Below are 21,927 nucleotides of genomic sequence, written 5' to 3'. Positions count from 1 at the left end.
ATAATTTTAAACAGGTCTTCATTTTAAAAGTTGTCAAAGTTACCCAATCAAGCTGACACCCATCCAATAACCAACAATCTATCTAAATATATAAATGTTTTTAATAGCAAAGTGATAGACATTTTACAGCAAATGCAATTAAATTAAATAATCAGGAAAGAAAAACTGAAAATAATTACACAATTACTTATAATTATAACAGCAATATATCACCTTACATAATTTTCCGTTTACACAAAAACTGTGTGAGTGGACATAATATTTATAAATAGGCACAAAACTTGCATATAACAGAAACGCATTAGCTTGAATAGGCAATATACTCAATTTATTTTGACCAAAAGCAAACTAATACATATTTTTGATTATTCATGTAGTTTTCTTCATAATAAATATACTTTTAACAATGTTAAACATGTCATTAAAAAAAGAAGTCATTACAACTAGAGTTTTCTTATTTTGTCACATTAAAATATGTGGTTAAGAAATAACTACATTTGATTTTTTTCAATTCCATTGGTCCAACCAGGCCATTACAAAACATCCTTAGTGTTTGAGTCTAAATTCTCTTAAAACTCATTCAGAATGGTCTTAGGGCATAATCACACTATGTACAGTTGCCTTGAACCATGCTGAAGCGCGCTTGTCTCCCCTTCCCTCTCCTCCGACAGCCTGCACTCACATTGCATCCGAGCCCGAGCACGCTAAAGTCATCGATGATGCGTTCTTGAGTTTAACAGAAGAGAAGCGCTCTCACTCAGCACAGTGGAGATTTCGCCGAACAGATCAGCCACTTTTGACGCTCATAAATAATCATCAAAGTCGTGCCGCACTGCAGTGAGGGGTTTGCGTCTTTAATAAACTACAACAGTTTGCGTTCATTGAACAGTAAAAATGATTAACAAATCCATTTGAAACCATTCCTTAAGTCATGTCTTGTCTTCAGTTTCGGCCTCAGGCACACTTACATTACAAGTGTACTGCGCCAAAGCCCAAGTGAACCGCGCTCTGGCACACCTCTTCCAACCAGGCCAGGGCCGGCCAACTGAACTGCGCCTGAGCCCGATTTGGAGCACTCGCTCTTCTCAAACAAACCAGGAAACGTGGCTGGGCACCATTCGGATAGCAAAGTGTGAGTGTAAAAGGGTCTTAAAGTCTTAAACCTGACTTGATGAAACCTGCAGAAACCTTACTTGCTGCTTCAGCACATTGTTGTGTTTGATTCTCCTCTCAGTTCATTAAAAAAATGACTAAGAAGTTCATTTACAAATGAATGAACTGCTCGTATGCTTGCTTACAAATATTTTGACATCCATCACTGCGGATTCATCCGTGATTCAGCCGCACTTCAGAATTGTTTACAAATTCAATATGGCATCTACCTTGACTGAACCCTATTCAAATATCCACACAGTACACGGTTAAACATGTGGATGCTTTGTTGATGAATGAACACGCTTGTTACATATACTCCTGATAAGCTATCTAATAATTAGGAGTGCAGGGTTATTGCGGAGCTCTGGGTAAAGGGAGTGGGCTGATGAAAGGAAGGCTTGACCGAACAGCCTTGACTCACAGACACTGCAGATCTTTCTCTTATCAGAGCTGCAGCGGACCGAGAGAGGAGGACAACAGGAATGCAAACAGACCATACTACAGACACTATTAGCATAGACGCAATTCCCCTTAAAGTGGCGCTCCGTGAGAGATGTAAAGATCATAAAAGCGCTAATGGCTCGCAGCGACTACCGGAGGATGAATTGAATGGTGCTTCACCACTGCCGTGCCATAAAAGTGAGAGTAATGTGTTTGTGTGATACGGTGAGCTCCAGCAAGTGTGCTGACGCATTAGACACACACACACACACACACACACAAACTCGGTTCTTCAGCTTATTTGAGGCATAATGAGCACCATAAACAGCTCTGCTTGTGCCCATGTGAGGTTAGATTGAAGGGATATCAGGCTACCGTAGTTTTTATCCAGTGTTTAACTACAATCGTTGCTGCTGTTTCTCAATGGGAGGTCTTAGGCCTTTTAGATGCAGAAAAGCCGGCAAAGCTTGCAAATCATCTGCGCAGTATGGCATTTGTTTCTCGCTGTCACCCCGATACACAGCTGAAAGCTTAATGCAGTGCCTTTTTTTGCTCTTGTGTTGCTTTTCCTACCTGGATACCCTAGAGCCTTGGTCTGGGGCCATGACATTATATTTTTAGTATGTTTGAATGTCTAATAGGTCAGGTCTAATAGCCTTTAAAAGCTTCTTTGGGCAATGCCAGTCAACAAGATAAATGCCCTGATTATGTTGTGTTTTTTTTGTGTGTGTATATGTGTGTGAGCTTCTGTCGTAATCAAATGCAGTGGTAAAAGTGGATTTGTTTGCTTCCAGGGGAGCACCTTGCAGCTCAGCCTGAAGAGTTGCTGCCACGCTCCCTGCGGGGGCAGTCCGATGGACCATCAAGTACAAATTGGCAATAAACTGCAGTTGGACATTCGCCGCCACATCAGGAGATACTACAGTGTGAGTATTAATAAATGCTTCTCGTAATGCACCACCCATCTGTTCTAGATTGACCACTACCTGTGTAGTGAATATGGTGAGTGGTGTAGATGTAAAGACTGTTTGCGCCAGCATTGTTGCAAATTATATATACATCTTACGTACTTTGTGTTTGTTATTTACTTAAAATTGCTGTAAATTTTTGACTCTTCTTAAGCATAAAAATACTATAATGTGTTTGCAGATATTTAAGAAATATGGCAAGTGAACATTCTTGATTTATCTGAAATACAAGTCAGATATTTTGCTTTGAAAATGTGGGCTACGTGCCAGAACGCTGTCTTTGTTTTGGTTCTTTTAACCTGCCCTATGCCAGTTTACCCAAGTATAATTCAGCACACCTGGGTTGCCTTGTTGGGAAAACTACATATTTCATTAATTCAGTCAGGAAGGCTCTCAAAGCATGGGTCCGGGACTGAAATGCGACCTCCGTGACTGAATCTGCGTCTCATTTCAGAGTCTGATACTGACTTAAACATGAGGTTATAAATTAGCAAATAATATTAAAAGGGATTAAAGTATTCCGGCACCATGCCGGATCTCTGGCGTGCCGTGAGGGGAAAAAATAAGATTTTAGAGCCTGTGCATGCAGTTAAATTAGTGATGTTCAAATTAACTGATTAACCATTAAGAGTGTGTTTGTAATCGATTAATGGTATCAGTTAAACAATTAAAAAATATAATTTTTTATATTTTTAAAATTTGGCTGCATAAGGGACTGATCACAGCGAATGCGTTTTTTGCATTGAGAGGGGCATTTGTGAATAGTTTACTAACGGCCGCGAGTGTTTTATATGCTGCTTGCTTATGCGCCCTGGGCGCCTCACATTTTGCCGTTGAAAGCACTGCATGGTTTCGGTGAGGTGACAGCAGGGTTTGTGTTGTCAAGGCGACTTTGGCGCACTTTTAATGATGGAGGAGAGACTTGTGGTCGCTGTTTCAACTTATCCAGAGCTTAACAATTTCAATTTTAATCAATTTTAACAATTTCAAAATTACAATTATAACATTCTATAATTCTGGTCACAGTTTGACACAGATGAGTTGACACAAACCAGCGCTAATGCTGATCGCCTCTGTGCTGCCGGAGCCACGTCATAAAATCAATAAATAGATTATTGATGATTTAGTGTACAACCAACAAACCAACCTTTTTTCCATTTGGGTAATGGAATTATACAGTTATTAATAGTTCTTATATAATATCAGGTTTTGAAAAAGCCTACATAATCTACAAATCAAACAAATCCAAATATTTTCTTGAAAAAAAAATTATTTATAATAAAAACTCTGCACCAAACTGAGGCTTTTATTTTACAGCTTATAAAACATGTATGCAAATAATGCAATATCATATATATAAACAACAAAATCGTTATACAAAAAGTTAACATATGAGCCTTGAGGGTCATTGTCATTTTCTTTCATCACGCAGCACGCGCACATGAACCGCTAGTGCGACGGAGGAAATAAGTCATAATCATAAGACATAATCTTTAATCTAATGACTTTTATTTAAAATTTTACGAGCATAAACATGAGGTGAGCAGGTTACATTGTAACCCCGTGTCCTAACAACATGTTGTGACAAGATTTGCAGTGATAAGCACCAGACGAAACACTGTAGAAATTTAAAATACACCCATTTAGAAGCACAGAATATTGCACTTGCTGCACTCCAACAAAATTGTAAGGTTTATAATCTATTTAATACATATTAAACCTCTTTAACATTAATAAATGTAGATGCTGAATCACTAATATGTATTGGTTTGCATTAAGTCATAGTTCTTAAGCTTCAAATGGTTTATTTTGTTTTCAAGATCTGAGGTGAACTTGCTGCTGCTGCTTTCAGTAGTATGGCAATAAATGTCATGTAAAATGGCATTCAAACTCACATTATTGCCATTCAACACTAAATAAAGCACATGAGGTGTACCTGAGGTGATCATTGTCAGTTTTCTGTTGTTTAGCTGCAAGAAATAGAAACCGTTTCTGATACATAAATTCAAGGTGTTGTGTAGAATAATAACTTCTTTTAATATGGAAAATATTCCTTCTATCGGGTGCTAATGTTCGGATGCTTATTGTTTACAACACTGTTTAAATCAGCCTTTAGGTTTGATTGTCAGACACGCTGTCTGTTGTCAATCTGGCAACCTGCGCTTGCATTTGTTTTGATCCAGAAATGCAATACCTAGTTCAACGACTGGGCTTCAAACTTGTACAATCTGCAAAAGAAAAGTTTGCTAACATGTCTATGATGTCTCCTGTCAGGGTGATTATAGATTTCTTGTCCAAGAGGCTTCATTTTGTACCCTGAAAGTTTTTATTTGAGTTGATCGTACATTTTCTGATAACCATAATCTCTCCCACATTCACTTATGACCACCTGTCCGCTCCGCACATGACACGGGTTAATTTGAGCTCACCTTCCTCATGCTGTTTGATTATTTCCTCTCTTTATTGAATTTCAGAAGCATCCATTTGCCCCTGAATGTTGCTCCTAACAGCCAGCTCCACCTCCCGCTGCGTCACAAATAGAATTAATTTTGTGCACGCTCAGTGTCTTCAGAAGTGCAGGCCCTGGCAATGTGACAAGCATGCAGATATTGGGCCTACGTTAAGGGCGCACATAAAGTCTGTGTATCTAATTTCCCAGCTGAGGGTTGTGATGGACAGCCGTAATCACTGCACGCTGTGTCCAATCGGGATGAGCGAGCCAGGTTTTGGGAAGTTCTGGAATGCCGGAAACTTGCGGATCTGACTTGAAAGTTTGCGGGGGTATGCTCTCCCCACAGTGCCGTGCAGAAAAATCAATTAGCGGCCTGAATGTAGCCACCTCCCTCGCTGGGACAGTGCCTGTCGGCTCTTTTGTCAGTATGTGTGAAACAGCTGCTGGTAGTGAATGCGGCCCCCCTCCTCGCCCAGGCCCGGCTTCAGTGGACACAGCTCAGCCGTCCCCTCCCACACTAGGAGCAATGAAGAGGCTGATATTGTGTAATTAAGGATTCCTTTCAGCTGAGGGGAGAGCTCAAATAGAGTTGTTTGTTCGCAGAGATAGAGGGAGAAAGCCTGCCTGCGTGAGGGAGGACTCGACGCGCACATGGTTACAGATTGGAAGTCAGCAGTGTTTGTTGAGTTTTCTACTGAACACCGGCGAGGCATTAATCATGAAAGAAATCACTGCCACCTCCACCTTCAGCCCACCACCATTACCAATAAAACCACCCTTTAGAGACAAAGCAAATATGCTTTGCTCTCGTCTCCCCTCCCTTCCCCCTTTTCACTTCTTTCCTTCCTTGTCATCCGTTCTGACTCCTGGCGTCTTCTGCAAAATGAGAGCGTGGCACCAAGTGGCACCCCCCGTATTTACCCCATTCTAATGTGGGTTGCCATGGCGTTTAACAAATTATTGCAATTATCTTCGTCATGTGCTTCGCCCTTGGTAACTGGCTTGGGGATGTGATGGTGGTTGGGGGGGGGGTTGACCGTAATAAATAAATAAAAAAGGTGATAATCCTGTTTTGAACAAAAGGTCAGATTGCTGAATAGAAAAGGCTTGATTAAAGCAGAGATGTACAAAGTGGACGCATTTGCGTCCATTCAGCCTCTCTCGGGCTCCGCAGCCACTGTGTGAATGTACAGCTGTTGATTACCAGGGCACAAAGCCTGTGAGAGGCTGTTGTCTTGGAGGCTTTTTTTTGAACCAAGCCGCTTGTAATCGCAGCTTTTTTTCTGGGCTAAAAGGGGCAGATCTGGATTAAGGGCATCAGAGAGAGGAGTTGTGTGCGTGTTTAGTGGAGCTGCTGCTTGGATGGCGAAATTCCATCATTTAGTTTTGCTTGCTAAAATATGCATCACTCTTGCTGAAGTTTTTAATTAAACTGTTGATCCACCAGGCATGCAAGTATCTAATGTCAATAACTTTTCTGTTTTTTTTTTACTTAATTTATTTAAATAAAAACCTGAATCTTGCATTTGCCAAATCTAGAAATGATGGTAAGACTTTATTTTGTTGTTCTTTATTGCACATTTTGTTGACTAAATATTGCATTGCAAGTAGGGATGTCCCGATCAGGTTTTTTCACCCTCGAGTCAGAGTACGAGTCATTTGATTTTGAGTATCTACTGATATCGAAACCCGATCCGATACTGCTATAATACATTAAAAAAAGAATAAAGAAGAGCGAAGAAACAGATCCAGGATGTTTTTTTATTTTTTTATTTAATTCACCTTCTTTGAAAATTCAACAACTGCTTGTTTGTGTTAAATGTAGCCTCTTGCAATCCCGAGTTTACATATCTCACAGTTTGCTATGGCAATGTTGTCATCATCAACTTTATAATACCTTCAGACCGCAGACATACTCGTGTTTTCCGCTTCAAACTGCTTCCATGTTCTACTTTGCAGGCAATAACCAATAGCGTCTCTACAACAAAGTGATGTCATGCCCCACGTGTTGCTGTTTGTGTGTGAAGTCAAGAAAGAGGTCTAACTTTGTGCAACAGCATAACTGTAGATGTGTTAAAAAATGAGAATAAATAAATAAATATCGGATCTAGACATCCCTAATTGCAACTACATGCCAGTTACTTCTCATTTGAGTATTAGTAGACTTGCTTTATATCCATTGATACTGCTCTTTCAACAGACGCTTAATTGACTATAAGGAACTTTGCAAGTACTTGTCAACTTATACTAACCCCAACCTAACAGTTTACTTATATCTAATGATAACAAGTTGGCATGTAGATGCGATGCAAATGCGTTAAAGAGACCAAAATAAAGTGATACCAAAATTTCGTCGATATTTTTAAACCGCTTAGTTTTTTTGGAGAACTAATATATTATTGGATAAAATATTTTTAAACCATTAAGCATAAATATTGTAAACATATGAAAAGTTATAAAATACAGATGCACCTATTTTTTCCCCAGGTTTTAAACCATTAAGCTGTTATTTTAGGTGTAAATCTGTAGGTAATATTAAATTATTATTTTTATTTAACAGGTTTCAAGTGGTTCTTGTTAAAGCAAAAGTTTGTCCAAAAAAGAAATTTTACTGACTATTTACTCACCCTGAAGTGGTTTTAAACATTTATGAGTTTCTTTCTTCTTGTTTAACACTAAAGAGGATATTTGAAGAAAGCTGACAACCTGTAACCATTGACTTCGAGTTGGAAAAACAAATACTATGAAAGTCGATGGTTACAGGTCTCCAGCTTCCTTCAAAATATCTTCTTATTTGTTCAACAGAGGAAAGAAATCCATAAACACTTGAAACAAGTAAAGGCTACGTAAATGACAGAATTTTCAGTTTTTTGGTCAACTATCCTAATAAGAAGGTCGTTGGCTTGTCACTTTATTAAACGTAAAACTGCAAAATTATAAGCAACCTAGATTTGCTGCTCTTGGCATGAGCTGTAGCAGTTTTCTGCAAGCCTCTTAGACATACTGAAAACACTGTTATCATGAGCAGCTCAGTTTTAAAGAATTTGCTGTGCTTTACTCTGAAATGTCCAGCATATATGAAGTCATATTGTGATTTTGGTTTTATTTTGAGTAACTGCGTATAACTGTGAAACCCGAATATCATAAATGCATACAAATATCTGGGCAACTACAACAGCGACACAGCATTTACTCACAATACCACAGCAATCACGACAACCATTAATGGCCCTTTTCCGCTAACCTCTCATCTGTATCTTTAATCTTCTCCAGCACATGTAACCTCTGTTAGATAGTATTTCGGATATTCTGAGTTCATAATATCCAAAAGGCGATGATAATAGTTAAACATGGCAGTTTGTTCATCTTCTAGGTTGCTGAAAGAATCATTTGCTCCTTTGATTTTTCCAGCTTCTCCTTTGTATTTTCACGCTTCACTCTTGCATTTGTGCGTTTCTGAAAGGATTGGATGTCAGAAGTACTTCCATAATCACGTGCATGTTATTATCATCAGCTGAAGAAGTTTGTTTATTTCAAATATAGACGCACGGCGAGGGCACGCGAAAAAGCGAAACCACTTGCGCTTTAGGACGCCTTGTAAACAACTACAGTGCATGGTAGATTCCGCTCCTCTTCTTGACTTTGTGTCTGTTTATCAAGACGACGACAAGGTTTGTTTGAGCTTGGGTCGACCATAGCTTGTTGTTGTTATATGTGTATATTATTACGATGTAATGTCTCGGCTTTGTTTTTATAAAAATGCAGCTTTTTTGTTTTCTCCTGCTAGTTGACATGCTGGTGACGTTTCTCTGTAAACAAATAGTGTTCAGCTGCGCCTCTAGCTACGCATTTTGGTACCCTTTTATCATGCTAGGTACCCTTTCAAATGGGTACCCAAAAAGGGGTATGGTACGGTTCGCTTTTTGGTATCCTTCGACAGTGGAAATGGCCATAAAAGCATACCGACCCGTACCGTACCACTCAGTGGAAACGGGCCATTAGAACACCCTTCCAGCTGTACAGCAGTACCCTGGCAACCACCCTATCAACAAGGCATGGCACATAATATGAAACCGTACAAATCTAGCTTACTTTTCCCCCATCAGATGCATGAGTTGCATTTCTCATACAAAGCAGTTAAGAAACCACACATCTCCTTACAAACCTGACACCGAAATGAAACCTTAAGTGCTAAGTTCTGATTGTAGTCAGAGGTGAACCGAAATACTTGGGTGAAACCGCTGTAGAAAAAGACCCGCAGGTATAGATGCGACAGTGAAATTGTGAAATGGAGAAAGAGAGGAGGAGAGCGAGAACGTTTTTCCGGTAGCTTGCACTGATCTGTGGGCCCCAGTCTTTGCCCAGTGTTTGGTTAAATTATGTGGAACTCATTTGACGGCTGCAGAAGTGGCTGTATTCGCAGTGTCAGGTATCGACTGGTATAATTATGCAATTATGAAGCTTTATCCTGCCTCTCTCTCTCACAGAGCGAGCTCTTAGTGTTTCAATTAGATGTTTTTTCTCTCTTTTGCTCCCTGATTTTCTTCTCTTTTTTTCTCCCTATCCTCCATTTCTTGGTTACAATGAAGATGCAAATGAAGTCTGTCTATAAACCAGGTGACACAAACAGAACCTATTTAAAGAATTTTGTCTGGGTGTGTGGTTTCTAGTTTATTTAATCTGAATATTCACAAATGAGAGGAAACAAATCTGAGATTTTCTGCATATCCACAGAGCAGAGACAGATAAGTAGGAATTGAGCCAAAATACTCTCTCTGGTTCACCAGATACTGTTATAGTACTGGACCATTATAGTGATATTATAGTGGTTGACCATAAAAGGAGAGTGTCCATGGTAGGTCGGTTGTTTAAGATGTATATGCTTGTATACTTGTACTTGTGATGACCATATGACCAAAATTCTGTTAACGCTATGAATAATTTTATTACACAATAACTATTTGAGTTACTTATTTAAATACGTGGGTGTTCCAGATAGAAATTAGTGTAAATAATTCAGAAATAAAAAAAAATCGATGTGCAAAATTGGATTTTTACCAGTATGTTTTAAGTTCTTTAGGCTGAGCTGATGCCCATATCTTTTGTCTCTGTGTTTTTGAGAAGTGTTAATTCACAGGTTGATTTACAGGTTTGAGATTTGTATTTCCCACATTTGTTAGCTTCTCATAAAATTAAAATTAGACTGGTGATATTATGACCTTAATTGATACTTTGTTTCTTAATAGAACTTTCTATTGTCTTTAATTGTATTCATGTAACATGGTCAATAAAATCCAACTGCAGACCCTGAATAAATCTCTCATGGGGCTGGCACTAGGACCCAGCAGAGGCTGTTGGAGCAGTATTGTTAAAAAAAAAAAGAGAAAAAATTATTAGAGCAGATACTGAATTCTGATACTCTGTATGATTGACATCACAGTCAACAAGTCGATCTTTTTTGTGTCCTTCATATGAATCCTTATAGGTATTCTGACTAATATATTTAACCCTCTACTGCGAGCATTATGATAGATCTATAAAAAAAATGAAACTTTCTTTTCCTAGAATGGCTTAACTTGACGTACTGTAAAAAACCAATTGGGCGGGAAAAAAAAATTTATAAGGTACTTTCATATGTCCACTAGCGGATCTAACTTAAAAATTTCTAATTTAGAATTTTCCTTATGATTAATAATTGTGTTGTTTGAAATAAGTTAATTGTTTTTTTACCCTTATTATAAGCTTTAACACAGAACTTATAAATGACACTTTAAACATACTTTCAAACAACTGATTCTCCAACAGCTTTTATTTATTCCATTGATTTTGCTGAATATTGTTGAAAACAAACATGTTGTATTATCATCTATACAAAATACTGTAGGTATAAATATTCCCTTCAGTAAATATTATAACATATTAATAAAAAGTCTTATATATCCAGATGCATCAGAATAATGTAACTACTAGCTAACAATGTGTATACAGTGCATGTGGAAATTATTCAAAGCACTTCACTTTTTTTTTTGTTACAGCCTTATTCCAAAATGAATAAAATTCAATTATTTCCTCAAAATTCTACACACAATAGCCCATAAAGACAATGTGAAAAAAGATTTTTTGAAATTGTTGCAAATTTATTACAAATAAAAAACCTGAAAAATCACATGTACATAAGTATTCACAGCCTTTGCTCAATACTTTGTTGATGCACCTTTGGCAGCAATTACAGCCTCAAGTCTTTTTGAATATGATGCCACAAGCTTGGCACACCTGTCTTTGGGGATTTTTGCCCGTTCCTCTATGCAGACCTCTTAGGTTCTATCAGGTTGGATGGGAAGCAACAGTGTAGAGCCATTATCAGTTCTCTCCAGAGATGTTCAATAGGATTAAGTCTGGACTCTGGCTAGGCTACTCAACTACATTCACCCAGTTGTTGTAAAGCCACTCCATTGATATTTTGGCGGTGTGCTTTGGGTCATTGTCCAGCTGGAAGATGAACCAACTTACCAGTCTGAGGTCAAGAGCACTCTGAAGCAGGTTTTCATTCAGGATGTCTCTGTACATTGCTGCATTCATCTTTCCCTCTATCCTGACTAGTCTTCCAGTTCCTGCTGCTGAAAAACATCCCCAGAGCACGAGGCTGCCACCACTATGCTTCACTGTAGGGATGGTATTAGCCTGGTGATGAGCGGTGCCTGGTTTTCTCCAAATGTAACGTCTGGCATTTACTCCAAAGAGTTCAATTTTAGTCTCATCAGACCAGAGAATTTAGTTTCTTATGGTCTGAGAGTCCTTCAGATGCCTTTTGGCAAATTCCACGTGGAGAGTGGGTTCTGTTTGGCCACTCTGCCATACAGGCCTGATTGCTGGATTGCTGCACAGATGGTTGTCCTTCTGTAAGGTTCTCCTCTCTCCACAGAAGAACGCTGGAGCTCAGACAGAGTGACTATCGGGTTATTGATCACCTCCCTGACTAAGGCCCTTCTCCCCCGATCACTCTGTGTCACTTTGTGTCTTTGAGCTAACTTACCTAAACGGTCTCCATCACTGCTCTTATTAAATGTCCAATTCTATTATGTGATTTGAGAATGTTGTTATGTTATTTATGTATTTTAAATTCACATTTAACATTTTTTTCTTAATCCAAGGTTTACAGCACACTCAAGTGAATCAAACATGTTCAAGATCTGGGGAAGCATGTTAGTCAGCAGAAGCTGTAGCACTATACAAAAGTGACTGTTTAATTAACTGAGGGATATTGTACACAGATCTTTGCGTTCTCATTCAGTTTTAATTTGAAAATCCAAAACAGTTTATAAATCACAGATAAAATCGCGGATAAAAGTTCACCTCGCATTGCTGATCTGATCTTACTATGAGCACTCTAGTTAGAGCTTTTCACATTCTCATGTGTATTGCTCAGGCACACGCCACAGTAAGTCATGCCCACTTTATCTATCTGTCTGTAAATCTAGGGATGGATATAGGGATGAATAGATGATGGATAGATGGATAACATTTGTCAATAAAAGCATCTTGTGCGTTTCATCCCTGGTGTTCAAGAAAATCAAATCATCACTTCCTACAAAGCTTTTGACAAATGCTGTCATGTTATCTTGTATTCAGATACAATGTTGAAAATAGTACAAGATGTTTAACAACAGTGCTTTGAGATAGTTATAGTGGGTGATTTATAGCAAATAATTTTGATGACGGATGGATTGCCTTTCAAATTATTGAAAATAGCATTTAAGATGCTCTGTTTTATGATTTGTGTACTGGTTAAATCAGTTATCCTGTCACAAGATCTGTTGAAGTCATGTGACATTTTGAAAGGAAGTTTACTTTGTACATGTTTCCATCATAATTTTACTCTTGACCACAAAGTTATTACATTGTTTTACAGTTTATGCACATTTGGATTTTTCCACAACACAACTTTAATAAAAATATGGACTGGAATATAACTACTGATAATATATGTTCGCTACCGCAGCAAATTGGAATGATTTATGAAGGATATTGTAGATATAATAATTAAAATGTTATATTATATATGATTATAACAAATTTCAGTAGTGTCACCACAATAATAAATTACATTTTTAAATATTGCACTAGAAAAGTTGAAATAAGGGTTTACCATGGTACTGCCAATGTACCATTTATGTTGTTTTATTTTTGTATTTATTTATTTATAAGGCGTGCATGATTTCACCCCTAATAACATGTCTAAATAAAGGATATTTCTGACTTTATTCATGTAATTTTCACTTACAGTGATTACACACTTTCTGAAATCTTCGTATATGCCAGCCTAATAACACCACAGATTGATCTGAGAGTCTCAGATTTTGAATGATGCAATGTGGGTTAGCAAACAGGTGAAATGGCAAGAAGTCTCCATCCTATATATCTATCAAAGCAGATCACTCTACAGTGCAGACAATCCCTACTGGTTGTCCCTACTGAATTTTGTGTTTGAAAACAATAGCATACTTGAGTGTTTTTCAGTTGGCCTGTGTGTGTTCCTGTAGAAGCAGTCTTTTGCTAAGCCCATGGGAACTGAACTGTTGGTTTAGTCTTGGGCCTCCAGGAGCACAAAAGATCTGTTAAGGCAAACAGAGGGGTGATAACACCGGAGCTCCCTTCAAAATGAAAGCCAAACAGCTCGCATATGTTCAGATTCAATTACACACTCTGGATTCCCCTCAGCCCCGGGGCTTACTGCTAATTACCCAAATAACATCCGCACAAAATGCCACTCAGATGAGATTAATTGAGAAATTAAAACAAGCCGCTGATTCCGATAGTACGGTGGGGTCTGAACAATGACCCAGGTAGGCCGCATGTTTGACAGCACAGGTGGGATGATCATCTATAGATTTAACAGGAATTATATGATGGATGTTAAGGAATTGAAGCAAAATGAACCTTTTGTGACTGGTTTTGGTGTCATGTAGTGAGATGCAAGGAACAATTTTCTTGTTCACTTTCATTGTTTTTTTTGTATTTGCAAAAAAAAAAGCTGTAAAGAAAAAAGTCAAATTGAAACTGAATTTTCAAACTCGCTTTGGTTTTTTTAAAACTGGACAGAAGATGATTTTTATACATCAGGATTCTACTGGACATCAAAAGTAGGCCTTTAATATCAGGAACAGTCAGACAGTTGTTTGACATTACTCCATATCAGTGTTGGATAAATTACTTTTAAAAGTAATAGATTACAAATTACTGATTTCTACTGGAAAACTGTAATCTGATTACATTACTAATTACTCCATGTAAAAAGTAATCGGATTACTAATTACTTTGAAGTTACTTTTAAAGTATACCTATAAAAATACATAATAAACTGCAGCTCTTTCTGTAATTTAATATTCACCGAAAAACATTACAGTGGGTTGATAACAGTTTTCCCAAAACTTAATATTCTCTCTCACTTGTTCCTAACCTGTTTCTTTTTTACACAAAAGAAGAATTGAAGAAAACTGGATTCCTATAACCACTGGTATTCAAAGTATACGTGTGCAGTGTTTGGGTGTTTAGTGTTTGTCTGAGGTAATTAGTCTACCAAAATGTGTATATTCCAAAGTATAAAGCTGATCCGTTAGTTCTTGTCCTGTGATTCGCGGTTTTCAAATGGGCTCACCTGGAAAAATTTTTGCGCAAAAAAGATGCGTTATGTGAACTGCTCCATAAGCAGCTATGCTTCTCTTCACTTCCGATCCTGCACAAAAAAATCTATTTAACCTGTTTAGGCTGAGTTGGGTCGCCATCTTTTTGTTGATGAGTGCTGGTAAACAAGTTCTCCAGCAATTTAAAAGTGCAACGTGATTTTCTTCCAAAAACTATATTTGTAACTCTAGTAATGCAATTAAATTGACTTAATCAAACTGTAACTGTAATCAAATTACCAAATTATCATTGTAATTCGTTATATTACTGCGTTTCTCAAAAACGGTATTACAATACAGTTATGCGTTACTATGAAATGTGTTGCACCCAACTCTGCTCCATATCATTATTCTGTGATCAAAATAAAGGCAAAGTCTTGGAAAAAGTTTGAAAACATTTATTTGAAATAACATGTAGCAGAGCTGGAAGGGCATCCGCTGCGTAAAACATATGCTGGATAAGTCGGCGGTTCATTCCACTGTGGCGACCCCAGAACAATAAAGGGACTAAGCCGAAAATAAAATGAATGAAACGTGTAGCATCTTAGAGTTAGTGCAGGTATATAGGTTTGAGTCATAGTGCTCCTTATTGCACCGTATTCTACATCCAATTTCTCACTTTCTTCACATCAATTTCTGGAATTTTTTTTTATGTACCTATAAATTGAAGCTAAAAACAAATGAAAAAACCTCAATCTTACTAGGATAATTTGAAGAACAATATTACATTCATATATTTAAAAGTATTGATATATTTATAACAATATCTATTTATATTTATTATTAAAAAAATTTTATTTTTGTTTATTGTTATTTTTATTTTTATTAATTTTTATTTATTTATTTTTCATTTAAATTTGATAAATATTATCTTCTGGTGTAAATCCTGTTTCAAATATTTTAAAGTGTTGATATATTTATAACAATATATATTTATTTTTTTTTTTTGTTTATTTATTGTTATATTTTTATTTTTATTAATTTTTATTTATTTATTTTTCTTTTAAATTTTATAAATATTATCTTCTGGTGTAAATGCTGTTTCTTTGTTTTTTTCAGCAGCCATTACTCACATTATTCTACAAAAACCATTCTAAAATGCTGATTTAGTGCTCAGTATTTGTTACCACCATTGTTGATACGGATGTGCTGCTTGATGTTTTTGTGGAAACTTTTTTTTTCTGAATTCTGTATTTATGTAACATTAAATGTCTCTTAAGACACTTATAATTACTTTTTATAAAAATGAATTTATTTTAAATTTGTTTTACTTTCTAAAAGTCTAACCCACTACAAACTTTTGAATAGTAATATATATATATATATATATATATATATAATTTTTTTTACTTATAATATATTTTTCTATATATTGTCATCTTTTATCAGGCCCTCTTTTCAGACGTCTCTATTCGTCTCCCCTCTTTCTCTCTCTTTTTCAGTCTCTTTCAATCTATAGTAGGGTAGGTGGTAATGCTTCAGGGACAGGTGCTCCTCTGATACTAGGGGTTTATTTAGTGCTCCGTCATTAGCAGGGCATTACCCACATTACCCCCTGGCCCCCGCTGTAATAACAGGGGCAGGAAAGGCAGTGTCGACGGGGGGGCCGCTGCATCTGCTGCAGGCTGAGGCCTCACACGGCCCCACCACAGGAAAGAGCACCAGCGACTCGTCAACTGGGGGCCACAGCCTTATTTTTAATCATTTTTTTTTCTCTACTTACACAGGGATGGCTGCTATGTGAGGATCAGGCCTGCCGGAACCGAATCCGTCGGCTGCCCATCGCGTTCTCCAGGTCAGGACCGATCTGTCCAGCCTGTCTCAGATCCACGCTGAAGCCTGAGGTACTCCACACACATTTTGAACATACAGAATCAGTCGTATCGTCCAGATGGTGGTGCTGTGGAGCCTGTGAAAGTTCTCCCTGCCTGGCTCAGGCCTTTTATTACTTGTCAGTGTAGGTTTCTGCCTTATTTTCTAACTATTATATATTACCGGATCCGTCTGACCCGTTTGACATGATGTGAGTTTGCTTCCTGCTTTAACAAGCTGCTTCTGATAAGAAGAACCGGCCTCCAGATTGATTTGGCCTTGGACTCACTGTTAGAAAGTGTGGATGTGGGATGTTCGCACTTACTTCATCCAGTGATCGTTTTAAGAGCGTCTTCGTCCAGTTCAAAGACACCGTCCGGGACATCCCTTCCAAAAAAATTAGTGTCTATCTTTGTCCCTGTCTGTCTTCCTTATCATTTTCATCCAGTACCGACACATCCCCCCTACCCAATTCCTCCTTTCTCCTCATGCTTTATTTCTGCGTCTAGTTCTGTGGCGACAGGTTGAAACCCAAAAGGACAATTTCTCTTGTCACCATAGCCACTTAGCTGTCCTCCGCTCTGCCTGGTGAGATGGCAGTTTAAACTGCCGGCTGAATAAAACATTAACTTCCTCACCCCTCTACCATCCCTCTGTCGTTCTGGGCTTTACAGCTCGGCTGACAGCAATGCGTCTCCTCTGGTGTCTCCACGGACACAGAGACATTGACTACCATTGTATCCAGATTAAATGGAAGCGTAATAGGCACCCTCGGTTGATTGGCCGGTAATTTGAAGGAGTTGTACACAGGTGCAATTTGTAATATTTCAGTAAATTAAATTTTTTTCCCTCTCTCTCTGTCTCTCTCTCTCTCTTTCTTTATTCTAACTCTCTCTCTCTCTCTCATTTTTCTTTTTCAGCTGCTTTCCCTCACTCGTAGATCTCTCCAACCACCCCCACCCGCTGTCTCTCTCTCTCTCTCCCTCTCCATTTTATTGATGTACGTTCAGGCACCCATTAGGGCTTCCTTTTTTTCCCTCTAGTGGAAATTGCAGCATGTTAATTTTCACACAAATTACAGCAATAGCAGGTATCTCTATTTGATACATTATAACAGGAGCAATCAGGGATAATTGAGTGCCTTTCAGATGGTAACCGGCGCATTCACTTCAATTCAAAGCCAGTCCATTTATCGTCTAATCGCTCTTTAAACACTGAATTTCTGGGAACAAAAATTCTTGTCATAATTTTGCTTAAGTGTATTTGGAAATCACAGTCCTTTGAGCAAGGATAATTGAAATCAAATCCCTTTCACGGGAGCTGACATTTCTACATTTCCCCCCAATTGAAATTAATTTCAAAAATTGAGCATGAATATCTTCAAATAGCAGGCAATTATACCTTTCAATGGGGAGAAATTATGTGCACAAAAAGTGGAGACATCAACTGGCGCTTCAGTTAAATGTCTTTGTTTCCCACTGTGTTTGCCTTGTAAAGATTTACATATATTGACTCGTTATGAAACCTTGTGATGCCGATCGCCTTCCTTTTCCAGCTCAGCCCGTTAAAATTAACTCAGATTGGAGCTTTTTTTTTTTTTGTTAAGCCTCATTAAAACTGTTTGGAGATTTTTTTTTTTTCTCCACCGTCCTCTCTTTTTGCAGCTGCACAGATCTGTGTGAATTGAAAGAGTAGCCATTTTCTCTGCTGCTCTGCTCAAAGGGATATTATACATCCTTTATATATAAGCACCGTGACCATAAGGAGCTAAATGACTTTAATCCTTTGTCTTTTGCCGATCTGCATCTTAAGTTTGGCCAGTGATCCTCATTGAGTGTCTTTAAACTCAAATGCTTTATTTTTACACCCCTTCGGTGGTGGTATAAGGCCTTGTGCTTGACACTTCCTCTCTTCGCCTCCATACAGCTCCTCTGGCAAGCTACGTTTGGGCTGTACCAAAGGTTCGGTGGTACGGCACTCGTTGCCATGTCTATATCAAGGAGGGGGGAATGAGGCGGGGGTCTCAGGAGAGAGGCAATTTCACAGCTGGTTTGCTCCTCAGTCACTCGGGCCGAAAATGCTGCAGATTTGTGGAGAAAATTGAAATGGTGTCAGTACAGGAACAAAGCATCGAGCCGAGCAAAGCTGCGTGGGGGAGGGGCTTCTGTGTGCGGGATGGGGGGTTAAATTCAATAATGTTTGACGGTGCCTTGGTCACGCCCCTTTTGACACCTGTCAGCACAGCTGTGAAGCTCGTCCTGGCCCTGCCTTGCATGTCCGTCCACTTATTTCTTGGACTGCGCTTTTAGTCCACAATCTCCTTCGCGGGACCGAGAGCGTGTGGCGACCTGGCGCTGATTATACGAGCTCCATTATGGCCGCATTGCTGAATCGACAGGCACGGCTGTTGACCAGCCAGTGCATTATGGGTCAACAGCTGCTGGGCTCATCGGAAGCTGTAGAGGGCAATTAAAAGCCGTTGCGCTGAGGAGAGAGCCCTTGCTAAACTCCTCCGGCACCCACATTGCTCTGATTCTATGGTGACACAGAAAGACTGTGACCCAATAACAGCAATTAACATAAAAGTATAATGGCTAATCAAATTGATAGCAACAGTTGTTCATAAGATCCACACACGCTGCCTTATCAAAACAAACTATTATGAAAGAGGTAATTTCAGAGCTGAACGTCTCTCTCTCTCTCTCCCTCTCCAGTCTCTTTTATTCTCTCGCTCGACCTGCGCGCCTCTGGCAGTTAGACACATGGCTAACGGTAATTACAGCCGAATTTACAAACCAAACACCGTTTCCTGCTTTTGTGAGGAGAGAAGGTGGGGAGTACGTTGGTTGTTTTCGGCCAATCAGACAGTTTCACAGGTTCTGTGACTCCGAAACTCTGGCTTTGACTGAGCACGTGTGTTTGTCTTTGTCTGTGACAGTGGAGAATATATGACAAACACTACCTGTCTCCACAGCTGTAATTAACACAGGTGATTCTCCAGCTTTCCCTGATTGAGCCGCACCAATCTCATTACGCTTCAGCCTTTCATTTTCCCCAGGACAATAACACGTAGTACTAAACTACATCCGTATGATTTTAGCTAATTGGTTTTTCCCTTTCCTTTTTTGTTGTATTGAATATGTGAAGGAATAATCAGCAACTGCAGAGTCACTAAAGAATTTGTTAAGAGCTTTGAATGTTAAAATAATAGTTGTTCTTTATAATTAGTACTTCTAGAATTAATCTGAAGGTTTTTTTTATTTTACTCTAACCAGGCACTTTATTCGGTACACCTTGCTAGTGTTAGGATGAACCCCTTCTTGCCATAAAAACTTCAATAATTGTACATGGCATATGTACAACAAGGTGCTGTTTCATATTGTCATCACACAGTTGCTGCAGATTTGTCAGCTCCACATCCATGATGTGAATCTCCTTATACACCAAATCCCAAAGCTCCTATATTGCACTGTAAATGTTATGTGAATATAACGAACTTACTTATGTTTAAGAAACCAATGTAAGATTATCTGAGCTTGTGACATGACACGCTATTCTGCTGGATGAAACCATCACAGGATGGGCACAGTGCTCAGGGAGGCTGTACCATTGAAATGATGCTCCATTTGTACTAAAGTGTCAAAAGTCTTGAGAAATTCTCTCCCGCACCATTAAACCACCTGATGCTTGAACTGTTCATACAGGGCAGGGTGGATCCATGCTTAAATGTTGTTTAGGCCAAATTCTGATATCCACATTCTGACCTTTATCGCCAACTTCTATAAGACGATTTTTTGAGCATGTGTAAATTGTAGCCTGATTGTTTCTTGCTATGAGCATACAGGAGTGACACCTCTCGTCTTTTGATGCTGTTGCTCAACTGCTTTGAATGCAGAAATTGCATGATAAACCCCTTTGGATTTATTTGCAATGTCAAAAAATTACATTCTCATCCAAATAATACACCAAGTGCTTAATGTTTTGCACTTATTACAGAGTATTTTTTTGTTGTCATAATTCATATTTTTGGGGGGAGGTTTGGGTTTCATGTTTTTTTTGGGGGGGGGAACATGGTTCTAATTGACATTTAAAGTTGGAACTCCTTATATGGGCACTCACGGACAAATGCACAAATGGCAAGAGCAGCACATCAATGTGCTTTACTCAACGTAAGTAAGGCCCTGAAGTATGTTTTTGGTTTTAAAAGGAAGTTTATGTAAAATCTAGTTTATTTTAACAGCCATATCACCGGTTGTAGTCAATCACTAAGTGGAAGCTGTGCCACAATTGCGTGCTGTTGACATTCGCCAATAGTACCCCTCCAGGCGCAGTGCTTTTTTTCCAGAGTTTTTTTCTCTTAAAATTATTTAAAAATGAAAGAGTTATAGTTACTGGAGATTAATATGAGACTATATGAGACAAATTTTTACACCTGGTCTAATACCAGATGGCGAAAGCTATTGGTTTGCCCATCATTTAGCCTGGTACCTTGCCCAGATTAAAATAAACCTTCAGTCTTGTATAAATCGTTAATGTCTGTATGACATGTTAAATGTATAGTACACCTCTATTGTTTAGTTATTCAAATAAAGATATTGTGAGTTGTGAAATTTAATGATCTCAGCCTTTAAATTGCCTGTAATTGTAATTATTCTTAAGTCTCTTGCACATAGCCTTGTTTTATTTGCATTAAAGGAATAGTTCAACCAAAAAAAGTGTTGTACTTTACTCACACTTTACTTATTCAAAAACAATTTGCGTTTTATTCTTCTTTTGAACTCAAAAGATCATTTGAAGAATGCTGTTTGATGGTACCCATTGATGTCCGTACTACATTTTTTCCATCGAAGGAAGACGATGAGTCCCAGCAACCAGCATTTTTCAAAATATCTTCTATTTTGTTCAACAACAGTAAAAAACACATAAATGTTTAAAACCACATGAGGGAGAAGAAATGTGGTAATTTTTGGGTGAACTATCCCTTTAAATTCAATATGGCGTTCAACCTGACTAAGGTGAATGCTGTGAGTTATCCATTTTAATCTGTTCTTTGTCTTTTTGTTTCGTCTTTCAGTATTCAGAGAAGGCCCTCTACAACCAACTGAGCTTCTACAGATACATCTTTGACTGGGAATATGCCATCAACAAGGTCCTGACAGGAGACGATAAATGTAAGACTTCACAGTAACATCATTAGCCATTACTAATTACCTGGGAAGTTCACTCAGAAGCATAAGGTCCAGCGTGTATTTCCAACACTTTAAGCACACACCTCAGAGCGGCTGGAGGCGGCCACTAGGTTGGGTTAAGAATCTTCAGCTCCTCGAGTCGACAGCCGTAATTCAGGCGACGGATTCAATCACGGACCGACGCGGTGCAGAATGCAAAGCGGTCCAATCAGTTGGAAGGAAGAGGGGAG

General features: G+C 38.5%; 1 protein-coding gene across 1 annotated transcript in view; it reads left to right on the top strand.

Moving 5' to 3' along the window:
• The window catches only part of pola1 (polymerase (DNA directed), alpha 1), a 90,112-nt gene that overhangs the window by 55,114 nt on the left and 13,071 nt on the right, over positions 1 to 21,927 (top strand). Inside the window, exons 34-36 of the mRNA XM_056450642.1 lie at positions 2,391 to 2,522; positions 16,424 to 16,540; positions 21,583 to 21,679. Coding sequence (XP_056306617.1) covers positions 2,391 to 2,522; positions 16,424 to 16,540; positions 21,583 to 21,679 — 346 coding nt within the window. The remainder of the gene's footprint in view (positions 1 to 2,390; positions 2,523 to 16,423; positions 16,541 to 21,582; positions 21,680 to 21,927) is intronic.

This window comes from Danio aesculapii, chromosome 24, assembly GCF_903798145.1.
Source record: "Danio aesculapii chromosome 24, fDanAes4.1, whole genome shotgun sequence".
Taxonomy (NCBI): Eukaryota; Metazoa; Chordata; class Actinopteri; order Cypriniformes; family Danionidae; genus Danio; species Danio aesculapii.
This window is presented reverse-complemented; position numbering and strand designations above follow the sequence as displayed.